The sequence below is a fragment of the Heteronotia binoei genome, chromosome 14 (genome assembly GCF_032191835.1).
Source record: "Heteronotia binoei isolate CCM8104 ecotype False Entrance Well chromosome 14, APGP_CSIRO_Hbin_v1, whole genome shotgun sequence".
Classification (NCBI taxonomy): Eukaryota; Metazoa; Chordata; class Lepidosauria; order Squamata; family Gekkonidae; genus Heteronotia; species Heteronotia binoei.
The window spans coordinates 10181490-10206906 of NC_083236.1; the positions used below are offsets into that span (position 1 = coordinate 10181490).

Below are 25417 nucleotides of genomic sequence, written 5' to 3' on the forward strand. Positions count from 1 at the left end.
GGATGTGTTTGGCAGCAGAATAGTTGTCTTCAGGCAGACCATGGGGCATACTGGTATCTTCCCTTGCAGGCTGTATAGTTGGAAACCTTGATGCCAAGTGTTCCTGTGGAGTAGTTTCCTGACCAATTCATCCAATTTTTTACCCTCCTTATCAGGTGTAGAAGACTGTTCTGCGAGCTTTGGATGATGAAGACACTACAACAGAATTGGGTTTGGGGTGCTCCACACCTATTTATTTGCCATCGGATTGCTATAATGTTCATAACTTGCTTTTAATTAGTTTTTATTTTGTTGTGATTTTATATATATTGTCCATCACCAAGAACCCTGCAATAGCAGGGACTGGGTGATTTAGAAATACAACCACCACATATCCTGGGCCCTATACATGTGGTCAAGTCTGTGAGAATATATATGGGTAGAAGCCAGTTTATCCCAGGAAGCTTTTGTTGCCTGGAGCTTGACAGTTGCCTTGGGTAGGGCAATGCTTGTTGAGATGTCCAGTTGGATGATGTAGAAAACTGTATCAGCAACAGGTTGAGATTGAACTGTGGAGAGAGTCAGGGTACATGCCATACATTTAATGAGGACTTCAAATCCTCCAAAAGAGAAATTTGAAGTCCTCCAAAAGAGGACTTCAAATCCTCCAAAAGTACTTGAAGGGCTGTCATATAGAGGATGGTGCAGAGTTGTTTTCTGTTGTCCCAGAAGGCTGGACTAGAACTCACAGGTTGAAATTAAATCAAGAGTTTTCAGCTAAATGACTTCCAGGTTTGGGTCATGGAGGATTGAGCTGCTTCTCAGCAGAGGAGCGGATCAGAACCTCTGTTTTGGGCAGAGAAGGTGATCTTAACACCTGCTGCCTACTTCTCCCAGGCAGGGAGAAGGCCAAGACATGCATATGAAATTCTGAGGGGATTTACTTTGGCTGACAACGAATCCCAGTGGGGTTCCTTTTTGCTTTGAAGAGTCCCCGGAGACGGATTGCATTCCAACGTCTACAGAGGACTTCTGGGGTCATTAAATTGACTTAAATTCACCAGGATTCAAAGCTTCTTTGGATTAACATTTGATTAACATCTATTTTTGAAGAGAACGGTGTTCAAAAGGATAGCAACTTTAAAGGGAAAAGATCTTTATCTATCACTCCGGGACTAAAATAAAACTAATCTGAAATAAAGACAAAGGTCTGGATGCAACTAAGTTATTTTAAAGGAAAGAAGATAAAGGAGGGGGTAAATTTGGGACTAATGAAATTTGAGAAAACAAGGTTAAAAGAGGAAAAACAACTTTTGTTTTGAATACCTGTGGTCAGGTCAGACAACCCCCTCCGAAACAGAAGCTGACTTGGTGAAGACGTCACAGGAAATGATGCCATAGAAATAACGCGAGACTTCTCAACCATCGAAAACGAGACTTCGTGGCAAGAAAGGAAGGAAGCAGCCATTAAGAGAAAGGAAAACTGCAAGCCTCCTAGCCCTCTCTAGGACCATAAATCATAGAGAAGTACCGGCGGCCATTAAAAGGTCAAAATTTCAAAAAATTTTAAAAAGAAAACAGGACTTTAAAAAATAGCGGAGCCAGCAGATATCATCATTAAAAGGTGAAATCTATTGGATTATATACTTTGAACTAATTTTGGAGCATTCCAGGAGAAAAAGGGGGAAAATTTTTTTTTAAGGGACAGAAAAGCTGCGGACGCCATTTTGAAGATAATAAAACTTTAAAAAATTAATATCTCGACTTAGGAGCCTCTGGGAACAGCGATTTTGGGCTCATCTAAAAGGCCATGCTTTAATCTATAAGACTGCAATTGTAAATCAATTTGGTGAGGTCAACTTCAGAGCCTATTTTAACAATGGGCAGGCAGTGATGTCTGTGCATAAATCAGGAGCAAAGCAGATTCGTACGAGGGCTAGGTCACTTGAAGAAGCAAAAATGGCTAAATGGCAGGAGGCAATAGAAGCTATGGAGGCAAGATTGGCAAAAGTAATAAAGGAATCAATAACAGAAAGTAAGAAGGAATTAAAAAAAGACATTGAATCCAGTGCAGAGGAGGCTAAAAAATAAATTAAAAAAGAAATTGAAGATCTCAGGAAAGACTCCCAAACAGTGTTAAAGAAAGTGCAGGAGGTAGAAGAAAAGGTGAAAGACCAAGACTCAAGAATTGATAAAGTGGATTCCACTCTAAAAAAAATGCAGGAGAAAGCAGTGCTACAAGACTGTAAAAAAAAATGGAAAAATTTCCAAAACAAGATAGAACGATAATTTGGTACATGCTTTCAGCTGCACGGACATTGTATGCGCAGATGTGGAAGCAAGATAAAATACCAGAAAAGTGGGACTGGACTTCAAAAGTTATGCATTGGAGTGAAATGCACAAGCTTACAAGCATCTTAAAAGAATATGATCTAGAGAAGTTTAAAAATGCGTGGGGAAAATTTCAAAAATATGTTGAAAAACAATGGAAGGTTAAAGGATATCTGGCGATTTTTGACAATGGTTGATCTTTAGAGGAATAATAAATAGACTACAGTCAAAAAGTGAGACTATGTGAACGTATTTTTTTCAACTTTTTTTTTATAAGGACTAAAGGATTACAATGAAGATGGATTATAATTATAACATGGTTTTTTCTTTCCTTTTTCTTCTTGTTTTAAGAATTTTTTAATGAAGATTCTTTAACTGATAAAATTACCTTTTATTTTTAACAATTCAATTACAATACACCGTCGGGGGTCATGAAAAGGAGGGGAGGGAGGAGAAAAATGTAATGTATTCGTATTAATTTTTTATAAGTATTATTACAATATATTGCAGTATAATAAAACTGTTTTAAACGAAGAGTTTTCAGCTAAACATTAGGAGGAACTTCTTGACAGAGCGGCTCCTCAGTGGAACAGGCTTCCTTGGGAGATGGTGGACTCTCCTTTGGAGGTTTTCAGAGGCTAGATGGCCATTTGACAGCAAATCTGATTCTAAGAACTTAGGAGGAGGTGTCTGTGAATTTCCTGCATTGTGCAGATGAGTGGACTAGATGAACCTGAAGGTCCCTTCCAACTATACAATTCTATATGCCATTGATCCCAGAAGTAGGTGGCTGTGGTGGTGGATTGAGCAGGAGGGATTGGTCTTGATTCTGAACTGGAGGTGATCGTTGTCAAGGAGACTGCCCTCAATCTACGGGTTGTCTGTCTTGTATCCGCTGGTCATTTGGTGCTGTGTGATGTTGTTGTTCCAACAACTGACTGTCATCACTCTGGGTACAGGATTGGGAATGTGAATGTGAAGATACCTGAGTTAGATTGATCTTGTGTTCTGACTCAGAGGACTTGATCAACTGGGTCTGGAGTGATGCCAGCACTGGGGAGCTGGGCTGATGAATGGGCAATGCAAAGAGTTGCAGAAGTGGCACAACTGGTGGAAGCATCAGCTTCAGTGCTGGGCGTTTCAGAAAGGTGGCGGTGGCAGGCAGAGAGTCGTGTTTCTGATGTTTGTCTGACTCATATTCGTGCTGCTTTTTATCCACCTTCACTCCCTTATCCTCTCTGCTTTTCTTAGCAGGTGTTGAGGACTGCCTTCGCACCATCCTCAACATCCACTGGAGTGACTTTGTGACCAACACTGAAGTCCTCAAGAGGGCGGAGGTTACCAGCATCGAGGCACTGCTGTTGAAGACGCAGCTGCGCTGGGCAGGGCATATTTCTAGGATGGAAAACCACCGCCTTCCCAAGATTGCCCTGTATGGCGAACTCTCCACCGGCCATCGAAATAGAGGGGCACCAAAGAAGAGGTACAAGGACTCCTTGAAGAAATCCCTTAGCACCTGTCACATCAACCATCACCAGTGGTCTGACCTAGCCTCAGATCGCAAAGCATGGAGGCACACCATCCACCAGGCTGTCTCTTCCTTTGAGAACGCATGCATAGCTGGTCTTGAGGACAAAAGGAGATTGAGGAAGAATCGCACTGCTACAGGACCAACCCTAAATCAGACTTTTCCCTGCAGCCGCTGTGGCCGGACCTGCCTGTCCCACATTGGTCTTGTCAGCCAACGTGGGCTGCAGCAAACGTGGGCTATTGCACCCTTCTTAAATCTTCGTTCGCGAAGCCAAGCCGAGAGAGAGAGAGTGAGGACTCTGCCTTCAATGCTGAGCCCTGTTGTTTCAGAGGGCAGTTGGCACTGAATTGGTTATGGCTCCAAGAGCCTTGGTCTCCCAATGTTGATTTGCCCCTTGGCATCAATTCCGATTTTTGGATTGGAAAGTCTATCAGGGTTGAAGACATCAACACCACTGGGCATGGGGACAGCGCCGATTCCAATAATACTGCGGGGTCAAGCTGTCCTGTTCTTCCTTGTCTGCTTTGATAATTTAGCACAATGTGAGCACGCTACAATGCAGTGTGCTTCCTTCAAGGCACAGAAGACAAAGAGAATGACTGCCAAATGGCAGGAGTTTAACTTCCACACCTCACACAGCATTTGAAGAAGCCCAAACATTTTTCCATAAGCTATACAGGAGAAGGGTGGATGAAGGAAAGGGGGAAGGCCGTGAAGGGCAAGGAGCAACAGTCTAACTTTCCCTCTTCTCTCTCTCCCTCTTTTCCCCTCCAGAAACAAGAAAGGAAATGGAAATAATAGCTGATGAGGAATAATCAAAGAAAAGCTAGACAGGTTTACTGACTGTGGCAGAGATCATCTGATCAGTGCAGCAGTCAGAAGAGAACTGGCAGGATGTCTGGTGAGCATGTGCGGTGGAACTTCTGCGCATGTCAGAGAAAGGGCGCGAAAATCCCTTTGACTTGATAGGTTACCAAATGGGGTTAGTGGAGGCACCCTATCCCACAGGTGTGATGCACAGAGACCATGAAGACCTTTTTGTAAAAAAACCCCAAAACTAACAGACTTCCATTTACAAAGTCTCAGATCATCTCAATAGCTAACTTTTTGCAGGGTTCACTGGACCTGGAACAAAGCTGTACAGCTGGGCTCCAAAATGAATGTATGCCTAAAAGGAGGCTTCAGGACACTGGATTTTTTTTTTGTATTGCACCGACATATGCCACACAATAAATCACTTCTGAAACTTTGAAAACCAGAGTATGACAAGGCACAGAGGCCTACCATTACATGGGTAAAAATCCCACTGTACAGATTCAGGGGCACCAAAAGAAGCTGTTTGGAACCCATCTGGCACTTGTCATCTTCAACACGCCACCTTCCCTTTTACTGTAACTGTTGAGTAGCTTAGCATGTAAAGGGGTTTAACGTTTTATGCAGAAAGGGGTTTTATGCCACCTCAGAGACCCTGTATAGGTATTAAGGTGGCATATTAATTTTTTTAATTAAGTAAATAAATAAAATAAATACCTGATCTCTAATGATGGCAAATGTGGAAGGAAGTCATTTCCCACAAAGAAACACATGAACACCCAATCATCGATACTTCTCTCAATATCAAAAGCAAAAGGCAAACTGGCCATCGTCAGCTCTTTTTCCAAATACTAGAATTATTTGAGAGAGATAAGAAAGAATAAATTTCTATTAACATCTATGATCCTACCCCCATTTACTAGAAAGTAAGTCCTCCTGTATTCAGGACCACAGCACTGGCTCAAAAGCATTTCACTTACTTCTTTCAAAACACTTAGGCGGATAAAAATAAATTCTTGCTCCTGGCCAAGAGAACAATCTGCAAACTGATCATGCTGCAAACAGAAAGGGAGAAAGAGACTGGATTTGTATACAAGCTTTATTTTAAAAGCGGCTTGTCTCTTATTTGAAATGAAAACGAAAGGAATTTTAATCAAGATATGCTTTCCCCATTTCTGGCCCACAACGTTTGTACACATATCACATTGACAATCATATATTTTACAGAGAAGAGGTGAACTGATGTCCCATAATTTGTTATCCCCGGGGGTGGGGTGGGGGTGTGAGGTGAAATGGCTTGCATCCAGGGGGTGGGAACTACCATCGAGTCACAGCTGACAAATGGTGACACCGTGGCCAGCGGGTGGGAGCAGGCAAGGTAGGCGGCTGCCTCAAGCACCACCTCACCTACACAGTGCCTTCAGGCGCCCTTTTCCAAAGCTCCGCCACTCTTGGCTTCCTGGGTTGCAGACCTGGGAAGCTGAGGGTGGAAGGACTGCACGCCAGTGTGTGCTCTCCTCCAAGCCCAGCTTCCTATCCAGGGTTGGAGTAAAGTGGCCTTGCTCTGAGGCTGTGCAGCCTCGCTCCCAGCTGCCTTCCCTGCAAGGGGAGACAGCCTCAGAGTGAGGCACAGCAGCCCCGCGGCCCCTTTTGTCTTCCCGGCTCCCAGATGGACAAAAGAGGGGCTGCAGGTGTGGGGGCAGCCTGGGATGGCAGAAAACCATTTTCAAGGGAAGAGACTAACAGATGTTTTGCCACTGCCTGCATCTGTGTAGCACCCATGGACTTCCCTGGTTAGTCTCCCATGCAAGTACAGAAGAGGGCTGACCCTGCTTAGCTTCCCAGATCTGACTAGAATGGGCTAGCCTGGGTCATTCAGGTCAGGGCACGTTGCATCCTACCTCTCCATGAAGCCTCCTCCAAAGTAGCCCTACCAACAGAAGGGGACTCATTGAGAAGAGGAAGGCTCTTCAAACCAGTCTAAGCAAAGAGGTAGGAAGCAAGCCACTGCTTATTTCCAAGGCATCAAGTAACATCCAACCTTCCCTCCCCTCCAACTGGATACGTACTTCCAGGTATTTTTTAAAATCCTTGCAGCTATGCAAAGATACAGGTAAAGGTGGTACATTATAATTTACACAAGACCATACAGTAAACTCTGTACCCACCAAGGATCTCTTTGGATCCCTCCTACCATTTCATTCTTCATGAATTATACACTGGCTCCCATAAAAGAATGACATAACTGTTAAGCATATACCTCTCCTTGCTTTTCTTTAGGCAAACCCTGGCAGTCCTTAACTTCATGTCCAAATTGGCTGCAAAGACCACATGGCTTTGGTTTATTAGGCTTGAATTCTTCTCTGATTATAGTAAAATTGGGTTCATGCGTAGCTAATCCAAGCATAATGAGGTCAGCTGTAGAAGAAAACAAAACAAAAGTCCAACACTAAGGTGCCCGAGTACACAATTAAAGTAACAGCAAATGACTGGCTATGTAGTTGGTGTCATCAGGAAAGGTCTGGATTTTTGGACCCCGGGCTACGCTTTTGAGATGAAGCTCTTCTAACAGGAGATCATTTGCACCTCACAAAGGTAGGAAAAATGTGTTTTATAAGAGCCTTGCAAACCTAATAAGGAGGGCTTTAAACTAAATCCTACCGGGGGAGCAAGACAAAAATTCAAAGCATAATACACTGCAGAAAACTGGAGGTAAGAATGCTGAAGTTTCATAGAATCATAGAATTCGATTATTAGAATTGGAAGGGACCTCTAGGGTCATCTAGTCCAACCCCCTTACACAATACAGGAAGTTCACAAATACGTTTTTGTGGGAGTGGTATATATTCTACACAACATTAACTCACAGAAATACAGAAACAAAAATACAGGAACTGGAATGGACTGGAAAGATTCAGTTATCCCTATAAATGCTTTAATTTTAAGTTACTTAGCCTACCACAAATCATGGTGGTTCCTCACATTATGTCTGATGAATGAACTGGTGGTAAGTTTAAGAAGATTTTTTTCCCTAGGAGTTACAAGTACATGCCTCTGAGAACTATAGCTGGGCCTGATCTGAACAGCCAGGGGACCTCATGCACTTACATATGTGTGTATGAAAAGATGCTGGCAGGCTTGCATAACTGCAGAGACCATGTGGCGGTACAAATTTTATGTATCAGTGCCACCACAACATGCATTCAGAGAGGCTCCAAAAAGTTGGAACAGGGAACTGCTATGACTGGCCATCACACAAAGGCATCCCTCAGTTAAAGAGGCTGTTTCATATGGTCAGCACTTTAATGCAGTCCTCACAGGACTGAAAACTTGCCAGCTTTGTGAATACCAGCTAGCATTCAAACTGAGCTGATCAAAGACTCAGGACTTGCTGAAGTCAGAGAATAGATGCCGGCTGAACAAATAACAAAGTCAACAACACAAGGAAAAACCCACCATGTACTCTTCAGTCATCTTCAACGAGCTCAAAATTCAATGCCAGACCCAAAGATTAAGTCCAAATACACCATCTTTCAAGCAAAGAATTGAGCATGAAGAGTGCAGTCTTGGGTCTTGTGGATTACTCTTCACTTAACTGGTCAAACATCAAGAGGGACTTACCATCAGCTCCACATAAACAGTGGTGAGTGTTTGGGTCATGATTTGGTTGAGCTAAACAAAAAGGGGGGGAAAACAGATATGTTCACATCAAATTGCCTCTCTCCTGCCTCCATCAGAAGAATCCCCTCAATGTAGAAATCTGAATGGATTTACCTCTTTGCCTTCGTATGTAATCCATTATTTTGTGCTCGCCTTCACCAGGAGCACTGGCATCAGATAAAATAACCTGAGAGGGGAGGGAGAGACATAAACAAAGAAAACAAAAAACAAAAACTATAGGGCACAACAGGTTGCAACAGTTGCTAGAGAACAGTACCACAAATTTCTTTAGCTACCCCAATTCCTCCCAAACTGCGAACAATCTTTCTGCATTTAAATTGGAGGCAAAATCACCCATAATCCACTAAGTGTGAGAGAGTTATTCTCAATTAATTCCCAGAGCAATATGCAGCAACTGCAGAATGGCCCAGTTTATTGCCTTTCCTTTTGTCAGGACTCAGGAATGAGACACACTTCACTGTCTAGGCTAGGGGGCCCCAGCCTTCTTGAGCTGGTGGGAACCTTTGGACTTTTGACATGGCATGATGGGTGTACCCACAAAATGGCTACCACCGGAGGCAGAGCCAGCCACAAAACAATTTCCTTACCTTCATTTCTTCAGTGGTGATGGCAGCTGCCACCAAAACAATATTATTTAAAAACTGCACAGTCAATCAAACTTCCAATACTCATTCGAAGGGCTTGGTGGGCAAAAACTCTACCTGGCCCAACCCACTTCCTAAAAACACTTGACAGGCAACAGAAAAGGTGTTGGCAGATGCCATGGTGCCCTTAGGCACCACACTGAGGATTCCTTCTCTGGCAATGGCAATGTTTCTAAGATTTCCCCATACCTATCTGCTATAGCAGGAGTACACCCTTCCTTCCTTGGAGTTATATCAGTGTATGTGGGGAGCAATTCAATTGTCCACAGGGATTTTCCACTCTGAGGGGACAGAATAGTGGATGCACCTCAGATGGTGATAATTTTTGAAGATCTATTTCAGTCCCTCCTGTTGATAAGGTGCTTTTGAAACAGTTTTAAATGTGATACAGCATTCAAAGGAAGATTACTCAATTCCACCAAGTCTACCCACATCAAAATATCTTCAGATTACCTTGGATCTTTCTAAATTACTTTGGATCTTTCTCAACTACCTTTTTAAATTAGGAATGGAGCAGAGGTGCATCAGTGGCTATTAGCCACAGCATATTATTGGAACTGTCTGGGGCAGTGATGCACTGTATTCTTGGTGCTTGGGGCAAAGGTGGAAGAGCTTCTAGCCCCACTTGTGAACCTCCTTTTTTTTGGCCACTGTGTTGGACTGGATGGGCCATTGGCCTGATCCAACAAGACTTCTCTTATGTTCTTATGAACCTCTCTTGAATTTATGACCTGAAGTACTTTTGGTTTTTCAAAAACTTCTATATTCAGATCTATACAGAAGAATGCCCTTGAAGCACACAAACAACAATTTAACACTAACAGTTACCTCATCTTGCAGAACCTGGGTACATTAAAAAGTACAAGGTAACATTCCAGTCACTGATACTATAGGGCTAGTCAGTTTTGGAATAAGAAGTGTGCAACTTACTGTTAAGTTTTTCCACCCTGGATCATTATTTAAGCGATCAGCAACATAATAGCGAAGACATTTTGCCAGATTGTCCATAAATTCTGTTCCCTAAAACAATAATAGAAGGAATTCAGCATGTCATTTAGATCATAGGCAAGAAGAAGAACTGTGCACATGTTAATCCTCCATGTCTACCAACTGGAGCTCATTTCAAACTGGTAGCCTTGGAAGCACAGCCAGCTGCCATGACCCCTGCCTGTATAAGTTTGTCAAGTAATGAACGACAGATCTGGGATTCCAGGGGGGAAAAGGAGTTTTCAGGGCCCCTCCTCCTATGGAAGCTCCGAAATAAGTCCCGCCCCCCAAATTGTAGTTCCTCTGGCTGGGAGCTGTTTGCTGTGGAAGGCCATTGTCCTTGGGGTCGTTATTCAAAGTCCGGCAAGGTGAAAAGAGAATATACAACAGCGGCCCTGATGCAAACTCCACAGAGGGTGAGAGGAAAGTGAGAGACTGCTTATCTGCAAAGATCTGCTCAGGAATGACTCAGCTGGGTTAGAAGAAGGTGCTTGGAGCTGGTGAGGTGAATGTTATGACTCTCCATGAGTTTGGATAAGCGTTTATTGCAACGCAGGAGACACTGACAAGTCAAAACTGGCACACAGCAAAACATACTCTTGAGGGGTCGTTAAAAGTGTGCACGAAGACAGTTCAAACTTAGTGGTCACAAATCTCACACACACTCACTACCAAGCATTCTACAAAACATCCCAAGAGGGGAACAGTGACCTTGGTTCCAAGCAACTTCCCAGCTCCCAAGAGGCAGGCTGTTAACTTTTGTTTCTCCAGCAGTCTAAGCATACATTCCTCAGGTTACATCAAACAGATACAGATAATTGCAAGGAACTTGACAGAAGGTAGAGAAATAAGTACTTTTCTTCCTTTCTCACAATATCAGAATTCATGGACGTTCAATGAAATTGCTGAGCAGTAGGGTTAGAACTGATAAAAGGAAGTACCTCTTCACCCAAAGGTCTGATTAACGCATGAAATTCACTGCCACAGGAGGTGGTGGTGGCTGCAAACATAGACAGCTTCAAGAGAGGATTGGATAAACATATGGAGCAGAGGTCCATCAGTGGCTATTAGCCACAGTGTATTGTTGGAACTCTCTGTCTGGGGCAGTGATGCTCTGTATACTTGGTGCTTGGGGTGGGCACAACCTCTAGTGTCCTGGCCCCACTGATGGACCTCCTGATGGCGTCTGGTTTTTTTGGCCATTGTGTGACACAGAGTGTTGGACTGGATGAGCCATTGGTCTGATCCAACATGCCTTTTATTATGTTCTTATGCTGATTGCAACTTGTGGTCAGCCAGCAATTTTTCTCCAGGCCAGTTCGGCAAGGGATCCTGGAGGTTTTTGCCATCATCTGGGCATGGAGGAAGAGTCACTGGGGGTGTATATGTGTGGGGGAGGTATTTCTGAAATTCTTGCATTGTGCAGGGGGTTGGACTAGATGACCCTGGAGTTCTCACATGCAGCACTCCACAGCAGCAGCTCCTATTTGAAAGTGCCAGTGAACAGTTTCCATATGGGGAGGGCCTTAGTCTGCCCCACCACCAAGAAGAAGGAAGAAATAGTGACCCACTGGAGGACCACCAGTTGCAGTTGTTAATGGTAAGCGGTTAAAAGGAAAAGGGCACATACCGGAGTAATGCAATTGCTGTCAAATCTTTCTTTGATTTCTTCTGGAGGAAGGTAGCCACCTTTTTAAAAATTCAAAGAGTTAAAAACTAGTTTGACTACTGCGACTGTCACATTTTTATCCTGTCTTTTCCTCCAAGGAGCTCAACGCAGCATGCACCATTCTTCTGCCTTCAATTTATCACAACCTTGTGAGGTAGGCTAGACTGTGAGTGAATGCCAGGGCAGGGGCCACCCAAATAGCTTCAATACAGAGTAGAGATCTGAACCTGGATCTCACCAGTCCTAGGCCACCGCTCTGTTCACTGAAGCCACACTGGCTTTTGACAAATGGAGTTACAATTCCATTTCATTCATTTTGAACCCAAAGGTCTATGGGAATCATGGCCTACTCTTCTGCATTTGTCCTGTTAAGAATTATGTAAACCGCCATGACCTCTTATGCTGCATGAGTTATCCTGTCTCTGTCACAGGGAGAAGCATGGCACACATAGAGCAAAGGTCCCCAACCCCCGGTCCGTGGACCTGTAGCGGTCCGTGACCTGCTAGCAACTGGGCCGTGAGTTGTATAATTATTTCATTATATATTACAATGTAGTAGTAATAATAATAAGACAACGTTGGATTTATATCCTGCCCTCTACTCCGAATCTCAGAGCAGCTCACAATCTCCTTTATCTTCTTCCCCCACAACAGACACCCTCTGGGTAGGTGGGACTGAAACAGCTCTCTCAGAAGCTGCCCTTTTAAGGGCAACTCTGCAAGAGCTATGGCTGACCCAAGGCCATTCTAGCAGCTGCAAGTGGGGAATCAAACCCAGTTCTCCCAGATAAGAGTCTACGTACTTAACCACCACACCAAAATATAGTGCACAATTGTATCATCCCAAAACCATCCCCCCATCCCAGTCCGTGGAAAGATTGCCTTCCACAAAACTGGTCCCTGGTGCCAAAAAGGTTGGGGACCACTGACATAGAGTATTGAAGCTCTCCTTTCCCAACAGCTCTTCAGGTTTCACTGGGGACTGCTCAGACAGTGTCAAACAGACCTTCACAAAGGATAAGAAAATCAGATTTACGGGAAACGAAATCCTGCACTCAATAACTTATTTGTTCAGGTTTCCTGCATTCTCACAGAATCATAGCATAGGTACAAATGTTCCTATGAGACTGGAGAAGTGTGCACTGCAAAATCTTTTGTTCCACAAGTCATTTGCCATCTGCAATATATAATTTCTCCTGCTAACTATGTGATTTTCACAAGACACAAGCCTCCTTTGAATCACCAGTGACTGAAGTATGTCTAGATACCTTTCCCCAAGATTTCTTCCCGTATCCTTTGTTTCTCTTCTGCAGCTTCTACTCCTTCCTTTGATGCTCTAAATCTTCGGGATCTTTGCTGGTTCATTTTTGCACGGGGAGCCTAAAAAAGATTAGCACAATGGTTGACAATCTGTTTCTTTCAAAACTTAGCTGTACAGCTGGACGCACTTGGAAAGTCTTAACTTGCACATTTATTTGTCAAATCTACACTATGGGGACAGCTTTATCTGCTAAGAGAAACCCTTTTAAAGAAATAAAAAAGAAAACCGGAGCTGTCAGCCAGCTGCCCTTCCTTCACTTCTCATGGGATGCACTTATAGGTAGCAGCTCAATCTGCTTTCACCTGTGCTGGATTTGCAGCATTAACTGAGCAACGTAGCCCAAGTAAACCGTTACGACTTTATACAGTCTCAAACATTCTGTACTTGGAAATCCTCCTTCAGAATGTAATTCTGAAGGCTATTCAACACATCACAGCATCTAAAGAGTTGGATGTGGAACTTCACCTTTGACCCCAGGCTTTCGGAGACCCCCTTTCCCCCAATCCCTTCCAAAATCTAAGAGCTGGGAGGGCTGGCTTTGGAATGGGTCCACATTGGGGTGGCCATTACTTGTTCTGTAGCACTGAAGGCTGGGGCCAAGGAAAGGCAACTGCACAGCAAAGGCAGGCTTGGGGAAGATGGTAATGGCAGGGACAAAATCCTGCTGCCTGGCTGGAGAGGCTCATGAGTCTTCTGCTAAGCACCAAGGCCTGGAAAACCACAAAGTCACCATTTTACTCTAATCTGTCACACTACCAGGCAACATCTCCTTTTTTACGGGTTGGTGGCTTAAACTATTAACTGGTAACCATGATTTTAACAACTGAGGGGCACCCCTATTCATAGTCGACATCAAGTTATTTCAACATGTAATTGTTTCTAGTTCCAAAAACCACATGCCCATCAAGAACTGATCACGTCATTTTAAAAATACTTTTCCCCCTCAACTTGTAGTAGTCTGAATCTCAAAGAAAAAGGACTCTATATAACATGAGAGGAAAGATGTCATGAACTCCTTCAGTGAGGCAATTAAATACTTAATTTGCATATAAAAGGAAATACTTCCTCCTCCCCTTCTCCTCTCAACTGCCCATGAAGTTGGTTAGGCTGACAATATGTGACTGGGCTAAGGTCACACACTGAGCTTCATGGCTAAGAGGGGATTGGAATGCCAGTCTCCCCAATCTTAGACAACTACAACTCTCAGTAGGAATCTCAGAATCCAGAGTAAATTCTGGCTTCTTGGATAACCCTGGCATAAACATATGGGAGCCTTTGTGTGGCCAAAACATGGTGCAGGAAAAGAAGATGATGATACTGGACTTATATCCTGCCCTAAACTCCGAATCTCAGAGCGGCTCACAATCTCCTTTATCTTCCTCCCCCACAACAGACACCCTGTGAAGCTGAGAGAACTTTTACAAAAGCTGCCCTTTCAAGGACAACTCTTGTGAGAGCTATGGCTGACCCAAGGCCATTCCAGCAGGTGCAAGTGGAGGAGTGGGGAATCAAACCTGGTTCTCCCAGATAAAAGTCTGCACACTTAACCACTAAACTAGAGAGCAGAATCACTTCACTTTCCGTATTTGGAGACCAGTTTTATCTCCCCCGCCCACCCCCGCATCCCATGTACAGATACACAGAGACAAAAAACACATGGCTAAAGACACAAACCAGCTCCATGCCTCCTATGAACTTTTTAAAGTGCCACAAACAGGACTGACTGATTCTGACAGCCTGAGGCGCTTCATGCTACATGGCAGCCCAGAGGGGGGCACCACCCCACCAGGAAATCCAAGAGCGGCTTGCAGCCCATTGTGCCCCCTCAAAGTTTATGAATCTTTATACAGTTTAATTTTTTTGTTTTGATTATTTTAATTTTGTAAACTCTGGCAGGTTCCTGAAGCAACAGTATAAATGTGTTCTAAATATATAAAAAACCCCAAGAAAGTAGTGTGAAGGAAACACTGCTTGGTCCAGGACATGAGGCTGTGTGGGTCTTTTGAAGAACCTACATTTTACCAATAAGCACCAGATGTTTTAACACAGGGATGGCCAAACTGCAGCTCGGGAGCCTTTCACACATACTGTGTGGCTCTCCAAGTGCCCCACCCTCATCCCTCAGCTGGCTAGGAGAATGCATTTGTCCCTTTAAATCATTTCTCCAAGCCAACTGGCAGATTTGAGAATGCATTTAAAGTTAAACTTGCTTTCCTGCCACCTCTCCCTCCTCCATCTATTTGCCTGCCAGCCTTCCTGGCAGTCAGTCTGGTGTAGTAGTTAAGTTTGCGGACTCTTATCTGGGAGAACCGGGTTTGATTCCGCACTCCTTCACTTGCAGCTGCTGGAATGGCCTCGGGTCAGCCAGAGCTCTGGCAGCTGCTTTGAGAGCTCTCTCTCAGCCCCACCCACCTCACAGGGTGTTTGTTGTGGGTGGGGGAGAAGATAAAGGAGATTGTGAGCTGCTCTGAGACTCGGAATGGAGGGCGGGATATAAATCCAATATCATCATCATCATCTCCTCCTCCTCTTGCAGCTCTCAAACATCTGATGTTCATGTCTTGTGGCTCTAAAAGATCTGACATTTATTCTATGTGGCTCTTACATTAAACAAGTTTGGCCACCCCTGTTTTAACAGCTTATTTGATATTCTTGACTGTTCTAAAATATTAGCATAGTGTTGATGGGTTATTATGGGGAAGCTTGCTTAAAAGTAACTGCTGGACTTCTAATCTTGTCTTCAAGGAGACAGAGGCAAGCTGAACCCAAGATAAGTTTACAACCTTGGTTGAAGGAAAACATCAGAGTCTGGAAACGGGATTTAAATGGTTCTATGAGGAACAGGTTGGGTGGGAAATTATGTGACAGTTAAGTGGTGTTTATATAAGTGGTCAAGTTTCATTTTGCTTTAGTCTTGGCAAGGCTTCAGGCTTGCCAACATGCTACAAGTCTGTACTAAGAGTTCGCTTTGCTGATTCACTTCAAATGAGCTTTTTTCTGCCTTTGCACGAGAAGTCTACCTGAGTGAGACCTTAGCAAAACCTTACAGCTGGCTCAGCCTTCTGCAGCAGCCATTTTGTAGCTGCGACCACCACACTGCGACAAAATTTCAAAGGTGCCTGCAGGTTCAAAAAGGTTGAGGACCCCTGACATATAGGATAAAAAAAAATAAGAACAAAGGCCTTTTAAGCATGAAGACCAAACACCTATTTAGTAAGAAAGACCTGTCCTAACTAATACTTATTCCAGTTTGCTCAAACCCAGAGGCTACAAAATCCACCGTGGGTCAAGACAAAGGACAAGGTATAATTTAATAAATAAAACTAAATAAATAAGCCCATCTTAATCTTAAGTATATTTTAGGATGTTGCATCTTTGGCCAGACAGAGACTATTTTGTTGTTGTTCAGTCGCACAGTCGAGTCCGATTCTTTGCGACTCCATGGACAAAGTCACACCAGGCCCTCCTGTCTTCCACCATCCTCCGAAGCCTGCTCAAATTCCTGTTTGTTACATCAGTAACGCTGTCCAGCCATCTCATGTTTTGCTGTCCCCTTTTTCTTTTGCCTTCTGTCTTTCCCAGCATCAGGGTCTTCTCCAGGGAGGGCTCCCTTCTCATTGGGTGGCCAAAGTATTGGAGCTTCAGCTTCAGCATCTGACCTTCCAGGGAACCGTCTGGGTTGATTTCCCTTAGGACTGACTGATTTGATCTTCTTGCAGTCCAAGGGACTCTCAAGATTCTTCTCCAGCACCACAGCTCAAAAGCATCTATTCTTCTGCGCTCAGCCTTCCTTATGGTCCAGCTCTCACAGCCATACATTACTACTGGGAATACCATCGCTTTGACTATATGGACTTTTGTTGGCAGGGTGATGTCTACTTTTTATTATACTGCCCAGGTTCACCATAGCTGCCCTCCCAAGGAGCAAACATCTTTTAATTTCATGGCTATAGTCCCATCTGCAGTGATCTTGGATCCCAGAAATGTGAAGTCTGTCACGACTTCCATGTCTTCCCCTTCTATTTTCCAAGGTGTGATGGGGCCGGATGCCACGATCTTTGTTTTTTTGATGTTGAGTTTCAAGCCTACTTTTGTGCTCTCCTCTTTCACCCTCAACAAGAGGTTCTTTAGGTCCTCGTCACTTTCAGCCATTAGAGTGGTGTCATCTGCATATCTGAGGTTGTTGATGTTTTTCCCGGCAATCTTAATTCCGGCTTGTGCTTCATCGAGGCCAGCATTCCGCATGATGTACTCGGCATATAAATTAAATAAGCAGGGTGACAATCTGCATCCTTGTCGAACTCCTTTTCCTATTCTAAACCAATCAGTTGTTCCATATCCCGTTCTGACAGTTGCTTCTTGACCCTTATACAGGTTTCTCAGGAGACATGTGAGGTGGTCTGGAACTCCCATCTCTTTAAGGACTTGCCACAGTTTGCTGTGATCCACACAATCAAAGGCGTTAGCATAGTCAATGAAACAGAAATAGACATTTTTCTGATACTCCCGTGCTTTCTCCATAATCCAGCGAATGTTGGCAATTTGATCTCTAGTTCCTCGACCGCTCCGAAACCCAGCTTGAACTTCTGGTAGTGCCCAATCTACATACTGCTGAAGTCTAGCTTGTAGGATCTTTAACATTACCTTGCTGGCATGTGAAATGAGTGCAATGGTGCGATAGTTTGAACATTCCTTGGCATTATCTTTCTTTGGGATTGAAATCTAAACTGATCTTTTCCAATCCTATGGCCACTGTTGCGTTTTCCAAATCTGTTGACATAACGTGTGTATCACTTTAACAGCATCGTCTTTTAGGACTCAACTGGGATACTGTCATCTCCACTCGCTTTGTTGTTAGTAATGCTTTCTAAGCCCCATTTGACTTCACACTCCAGGATGTCTGGCTCAAGGTCAGCGATTTCACTGTCATGGTTGTCAAGGACATTGAGATCCTTCTTGTTTAATTCTTCTGTGTATTCTTGCCACCTCTTCCTGATCTCTTCTGCTTCTGTTAGGTCCCTACCGTTTTTGTCCTTTATCATGGCCATCTTTGCACAAAAGGTACCCGATTTCTCCAGTTTTCTTGAAGAGATCTCTTGTCCTTCCCATTCTGTTATTTCCCTCTATTGCTTTGCATTGTTCCTTCAGGAAGGCCTCCTTATCTCTCCTTGCTGTTCTCTGAAAATCTGCATTCAGTTGGGTGAATTTTTCCTTTTCAGCTTTGCCTTTTGCTTTCCTTCTTTCCTCAGCTATTTGTAAAGCCTCCTCAGACAGCCACTTTGCTTTCTTGCAATTCTTTTTCTTTGGGATGCTGCTGATTGCTGCCTTCTGTACAATGTCATGAACCTCCGTCCATAGTTCTTCAGGCACTCTGTCTATCAACTCTAGTTCCTTAAACCTATTCTTAACCTCTATATTCATAAGGAATGTGAACAAGGTCAAACCTCAATGGCCTAATGGCTTCCCCAGTTTTCTTCAGTTTAAGCCTGAATTTTGCAATGAGCAGGTCATGATCTGAGCCGCAGTCAGCTCCAGGTCTTGTTTTTGCTAAGGAGCTTCACCATCTTTGACTGCAGAGTATATAATCAATCTGATTTCTGTGTTGCCCATCAGGTGATGTCCATGTGTAGAATCGCCTTTTAGGTTGTTGGAAGAGGGTGATCGCTGTGACCATCTTGTTTTCTTGACAAAACTCTATTAGCCTTTGCCCAGCTTCATTTTGTTCTCCAAGGACAAACTTGTCAGAGACTATAACCACCACCAATACTGAAAACGGGAGCTGGGGGGGGGGGGGTGCCCAGATAGGCCAAGAAATTTAGTGGCTTAATCTCCAATATGGATGGCAAACAGAGCCGACTGACAATCCAACAAACACAGAGCTCCTGTACCTGAATTGAGAGGATGTGGGATTGGGAATCTGGCTCCCAGCTCTCAATAGGATGCCTTTGGTGCCAGAGCTGAGTGTGAAGGGTTCTCCTGGATTACTCCCTTTCCTAGGAGGCCAACATACCCACTTTTGCTAAGTCAGCCTTTTAGCATCGTCAGCTGGTCAAGCAACTAGTTCCATATCTCACTTCTCAGGACTTAGCTATAGTGATCCATGCAGTAGTCATTTCCAGATCAGATTAATGTAATTCTCTCTATGCGGGGCTGTCCTTGAACTTGACTGGAAATTGCAGCTGGTGCAGAATGTGGTAGCACACATGCTGACAGAGTACTGGATCCAATTTAAGGTTCTAGTGTTGACTTTTGAAGTCCTATACAGCCAGGGACCTGCATGGACCATCTCTCCTTATACAGGCCCTGTAGAGCCTTGTGCTCAACAGATCAACATATTCTAATTGCACCTGGTCTGAGGGATGTCCAACTAGCCTCAACCAAGGCCAGGACCTTTTTAGCCCTGGCCCCTGCCTGGTGGAACAAGCTCCCAACTGAGATCAGGACCCTGCAGGATCTATTACAATTCTGAAGGACCCACAAGACGGAACTGTTCCACTGGGCTTTTAGTTGAGGCAGCAAGCGTCCAAATTCTTCCAACTCTTGGCCTCCCCTATCAGTAGCCAACCACCATCAGACCGCTCAGAAGGGTACATCATAGCATTGCTACCAAGTTAGTTTCTCATTACCATTTCAATTTTAATTTTCTGATTTTATACTATTTTATTGTCATAATTTATGTGACCTTGTAACCTGTTCTAAGCCCACTTGCAGAGAGGGCAAGATATAAATTGAATAAAATAAATGTAAAATATGGTACTCACAGGGGCCACAATGCACACCAATTAATTTTGGTGCCCACTTCCTTCTTCCTTAGAGCATCTGATCCCCAAACTAAGGAGCCAACCCTGGTTTCCCTCCATCTTCAAAGAACAGAGGGTGACTCAGAAGACTATAAGAAAAATCTCCTTTATATCTACAGGGATCATCCATTTGGAAACAACCACTCCATCCTAAGAGAACACTTAGCTTGCAATCTCCCAACATTCTATGACTGCTCCCATAGTAGCCATTTTGTAATCAACTGCACTTCACAGATGACAGCTGTTTTGTGGTAACTTCTGTGGAGGTATTCACTACCTGCCTTCCAAATCTCAAAGGGCCCACAGGCACAACAAAATTGGAAACCCCTGCACTAACTGAACACTTCAAAGCTAGTTGTAGTACTCTGGTCTTCCCCAGTTTACTACAGAAAGGCATGTTCGTTTTCTCTAGATAGCATCTGCCGCTTCCATATTCAGAATAAATTAATGAAACAATTCCGCAGAAACAATCATAACCTTCCATGCACTGACTGGTGCATTAGAAGCCAAAATGAATTGAACCAGTACTCAAGGTGGAACTTGAACTTTACACCAGAATAATATTCCTCATCAGTTGAAACACTTAATATAAAAACTACAGCCCCATAAAACAAGAATTTCTCATACTTACCACTCCATCTATTGCCATGTAGAGAAGCCGCCTTGGTCTCACAATGTTGAAAAGCCTATCAATGTACTCAAAAATGGCCACCATCATTTCATCTTCATTTTTGGGTGCTGGCCTGAAATGTAGGGCATCTTTTAATAATCCATCAAATGCCTAAGGCTCCCAAATCATTCAAAATATACAAGTCACTTACTTATCCTCAGGATGTGTACAGGGATGGATGATGCCATTCATATCCAAGTACAAGTTGTCAAATTCAACTTCATTTGGGTTCGGCTTGCTGGTATCGACTGGAATTTTGATCCCATTGCATTCTTTTGGCTGCAAGCAATACAGGAGCACACACACAAAGCTTACAGCTCAACATCATGTTACAATCCAAAAGGAAGTAACAGAATTCAAGCAAACCAGATGGAAATGAAAAGCAAATGGAACAATGCACAAGAAAGGACTCTTATCTGGGTAGAAATGCAGCTTTTAAACATTTTAAATAAAATAAATAGGAGTCCTGCTGGAATTTTTTTTTTGTTAAGACTTCTGTTTAAGTTTGCTGCCACAGGCTTCCATGGCTGCCCCTCAGAAAATATAATCTATGAGAAGCAAGACCACTCTCTTCCCTGCTCCTGGAATCCTTCTCTCTCCCTACTGGATCATGTGGTGGTGGAAAGTGCTGTCAAGCTGCAGCCCACTTGTGGAAATCCTGAACAGATATTCATTATGCATTCGGGGAGGGACAGTGGCTCAGTGGTAGAGCATCTGCTTGGGAAGCAGAAGGTCCCAGGTTCAATCCCCGGCATCTCCAAAAAAGGGTCCAGGCAAATAAGTATGAAAAACCTCAGCTTGAGACCCTGGAGAGCCGCTGCCAGTCTGAGTAGACAAAACTGACTTGGATAGACCGAGGGTCTGATTCAGTATAAGGCAGCTTCATATGTTCATATGTCTAAGGGGAGGGACGGCGGCTCAGTGGTAGAGCATCTGTTTGGGAAGCAGAAGGTCCCAGGTTCAATCCCTGGCATCTCCAAAAAAGGGTCCAGGCAAATAAGTATGAAAAACCTCAGCTTGAGACCCTGGAGAGCCGCTGGCAGTCTGAGAAGACAATACTGACTTTGATGGACCCGGGGTCTGATTCAGTATAAGGCAGCTTCATATGTTCATATGTTGTTTGCCATTGCCTGCCTCTGCGCAGCAACCCTGGTCTTCCTTCATGGTCTGCCATCCATGTACTAACCTGGGCTGACCCTGTTTAGCTTTCAATATCTGACAAGATCGGGCTAGCCCGGGCCATCCAGGTCAGGACCCAACTCCAGGACTTTTCGTCAGATTCCAAAGGACTTTGCACTGTACCCAGGAACCCTAGGAAACTTCAATTTAATTTATCTCATTCTCAGACTGCCAGTCTATTGTTTCACACTGTAGAAAAAATGCAATCCAAAACATAAACATTGCAATCGATACAAATACAGTTATCTAGGACTCATACTACGACCAGTATTAAACAGGAAATTTGAAGTGATACAAGTTGGAGGTTTAGAATCAAATTTCTCATTTTCCGAGCAACCCAGTACCTGGATTTTTTTCTTACAATGGACACAATTATTGCTCCAAACCAGTGTTTCATATGGTTGCTGGTATAAATGCCACAAAGCTGCAGCACCTACTGAAAAGGCAGAGTTCTTCTCAATTCACAGAAAATTCTTTTCTATTATTTATGTATTCAAGATCACCTATCCCCTTATTCTTCACTACAGATCAACACAGAGAACATATGAAACCACCTTATACTGAATAGCGTAAGGTTTTGCCCAGAATCTATCACAAGACTTCTTGAGTAGAAGCAAAAGAAGCTTTTAATGAAGAATCCTTTAGCAAACACTTCTGCATGTGCAGGTGCATGCAAGACTGATAACACTCAAAAGTCACAGCTCAGATGTAGTTTACAAATTATTGGCCCATCAACTTTCCCACCTGAACTCTTGCCACCCAAAAGTCTTTGAGTGGATTCCCAGACCACGGTGTTACTTTTTGAATGGATTCCCAGACTAAGGTCATCTTCCAGTTCTGCAGACATCTTTCTGTTGTCACCTGTCTCTCATTCCCAAGGAGACAAGATTACGCCCAGGCTTCCCACAAGAATCTGTCCTCTATTGGAGCCTCATATTGTTCTACATTATACTATAAAACCATAGTGAATATATATGAAGGTTAAGCAATGCTCTTATTAAAAGGCAGAAATTAATACAGTCATGAATATAGGTGGATAGTTACACGCATAACTATATAAAACCATACAGGTGGAAATATACATGAATATATAAAATATAAACCCATGAATATATAGGAGTATATAAATGGAAAAAAATAATTATATGAATATATGTGGATACATGTGTATACTCTTAGTAACTCACCATTCATTAGCAATAACAATACTAACAGGAAAATCACTTGGTTGTTTCTCACAAATCCACAACTCAACCATTGTCAGGGAATTGTACCTCCACGGTATTTTAGTTTATTCACAGCCTAAGCCAGCATTTTAAACAGTAAAATCATACAAAATTAAAACTGAATTGACCATAAAATCATACACAAAAAGACATAAAATACTGTTGTAAAACTACAAATATAACAGAACATGGCAATTACAGCAAACAGATTGGTAAAGGTATTTAGCCGTTTCCTGACTGAATTATTAGAGTTTTCCTTATTCTTGTGGCAAGCCAGCCACACAGCACACAGGAGTCTTTTCCACTTATCTTTACAACCACACAAAGTGTGCCTTACAATCCACCCTTACAGAGGCTTCCTACAGTCCTGGGAAACAAAACGCTTGAGTATTAGAAGACGATATTTGATTTATATTCCGCCCTCCTGTGAGGAAAAGCCCCCTTTTTCCCGAACATCATAGTTGCCAGGGCGCCTGGAGAAGTGAGCTCACACACGTCTGGCCAGAGAGTGTGAGCAAAGCCATCCAGGAACCTAAAGGGACTCGTGTGTACAAACAGCCCAAGTTTGCAGGCATTCTAAACCGGTACAGAGTGCTTGCTAACGTGCACAGATGTTTCCCCGTCACTGCATGGGTCCGCCATGGAACGGAAGAAGCTGCACCGCCACGGAGCTATCCAGACGGCCGGTGATGAAGCGCTGAGCATGGAATCCACCGTGTAGCGCTGTCACCACTCGTAGCCATCTTCCTGTCAGGCCGGACTTCATTCCCTCATAGGGGAAAGCTCACGTACACACCCTGTGTCACCCTTAGCCCACAAGCAACCCATCTGCCCCATGAATGGATTAACAGCTCTACTGATGTTCCTAATTGTCTGGCAAAGCCCGAGACAAAAGCCCCTGCCCAGAAGATGATGAGAAAAGAGGAAGAACATCTCCTGTCACAGTCAAGTCTTTTGTCTACACCGGGGATACCTAGGTCAATATTTGATTCCCTATTGTCACCTTCCCAGATAAGCCCACTTAATCTTAAGTATCCAGCCATTCCCATTCTTACCCCAGTCTAACACCTTGGAGCCACCTCAGGCCATGTTGCAACCTGGAAATTTCCAGGTTCACAGGACTAAGGCGAAGTTCATTGGTCAAAGCAAACACCCAATTAGGTGTCACCAAGGGACTCGCCATTGGCTCTGCTAATGTCCAGCCTTCATGGTAATCACAGAGCCTCCCCTTTCTCCTCCCCGTTACCTCCCATCCCCTGAGGACTCAGGTGAGTCCTTATAACCTGTGGACTAGCTACCCACAGGTGTGCTTCTATCAGCAACTCACCTTCCGCTGTATAGATCCATCCCCGATTCCTGATCAGTTCCTGATCAGTCTTCCTTGAAGACTACGAGAGGTAATATCGCCCTGTCTGTTTACCCTTATATGTTCCCCTATCAATCTATCTGTGTTTCTTAGGCCTGTGTGAATGTGTGATTGTATTGTATTTTTATCTTGTGTGAAAGAACTATATTATTCTAAATAAATTACAATTGGTTTTATTAAATTAGAGTCCTTTTATTGAGCATCACCCTCTGGATGGTTGAGCCTGGTATATATTGGTAAAAAGATTCCTAGTGAGCCAGGTGCCCACCTAACTAATTCCCCAACCTCGTTTTGAGGGCATTTCGGCTTACACTCCGCTCAAGAGTCTCAGAGCGGCTCACAATCTCCTTTATCTTCCTCACCCACAACAAACACCCTGTGGGGTGGGTGGGGTCGAGAGGGCTCTCACAGCAGCTGCCCTTTCAAGGACAAGCTCTGTGATAACTATGGCTGACCCAAGGCCATTCCAGCAGGTGCAAGTGAAGGAGTGGGGAATCAAACCCGGTTCTCCCAGATAAGAGTCTGCACACTTAACCACTACACCGAACTGGCTCTCTAAGGAATTTGCCTAAAGGCATGAAGCAGCCCTCGGCTCTTACCACATTGGAAATGTTAAACTCTTCTAAGTATTATCAAAGAATTATGCTCTCATTTGGCAGCTCAAGTTTCCCTTCCATGATTTTAGCTCAGACATCTTATTTACATTCTAAAGGAATTTTTCCTACCAGTCTTTGTCAACATCGAAATCATTCCGCTCCTCCCGAATTTATACCAACATTCCACCCAGACGACAACAGAGGGACATTCCAAGAAAACACTTGAAACGGTTCAACAGGATCCATCCTTTCTGGGTGACAAGCCTAAGTTGATTACCTTGAATGAGACGTCAGCCAGCCTATTAAATGATGAAGAGCCCCCTCAACTTGACAACACAATGGAGGATGACCTGTTAAGCTCCTTTAGGGGCCTTACTTGGGAGGTGCAACAGTTGATTACTGATTGGAAGATGTTAGAACAAGACTGCTGAAAACAATGTTTCCACATGGGACTCATGATAAGGAGATTCCCCCTGTGGCTAAGGAGCCCCCCATATGCACTGCCCCTCTGAGTAAGAGGACGTCAACCACTAATACATCGGATGATGGGCACACTGGCCAGGAGAAGAAGATCCCCAGGTGCCAATGGAGATCAGATGGCAAAGTGTTCTGCCCCCCTACAGT

The 25417-nt window shown here is 43.8% G+C and overlaps 1 protein-coding gene across 1 annotated transcript in view; it reads right to left on the reverse strand.

Moving 5' to 3' along the window:
* The window catches only part of XRN2 (5'-3' exoribonuclease 2), a 177901-nt gene that overhangs the window by 135588 nt on the left and 16896 nt on the right, over positions 1-25417 (reverse strand). The window contains exons 2-11 of the mRNA XM_060253565.1: positions 20578-20705; positions 20388-20499; positions 12904-13015; positions 11597-11655; positions 9910-9999; positions 8429-8501; positions 8276-8326; positions 6915-7072; positions 5635-5709; positions 5372-5505 (exon numbers count right to left, since the gene is read on the reverse strand). Of these exons, the coding sequence (XP_060109548.1) occupies positions 5372-5505; positions 5635-5709; positions 6915-7072; positions 8276-8326; positions 8429-8501; positions 9910-9999; positions 11597-11655; positions 12904-13015; positions 20388-20499; positions 20578-20705 (992 nt within the window). The remainder of the gene's footprint in view (positions 1-5371; positions 5506-5634; positions 5710-6914; positions 7073-8275; positions 8327-8428; positions 8502-9909; positions 10000-11596; positions 11656-12903; positions 13016-20387; positions 20500-20577; positions 20706-25417) is intronic.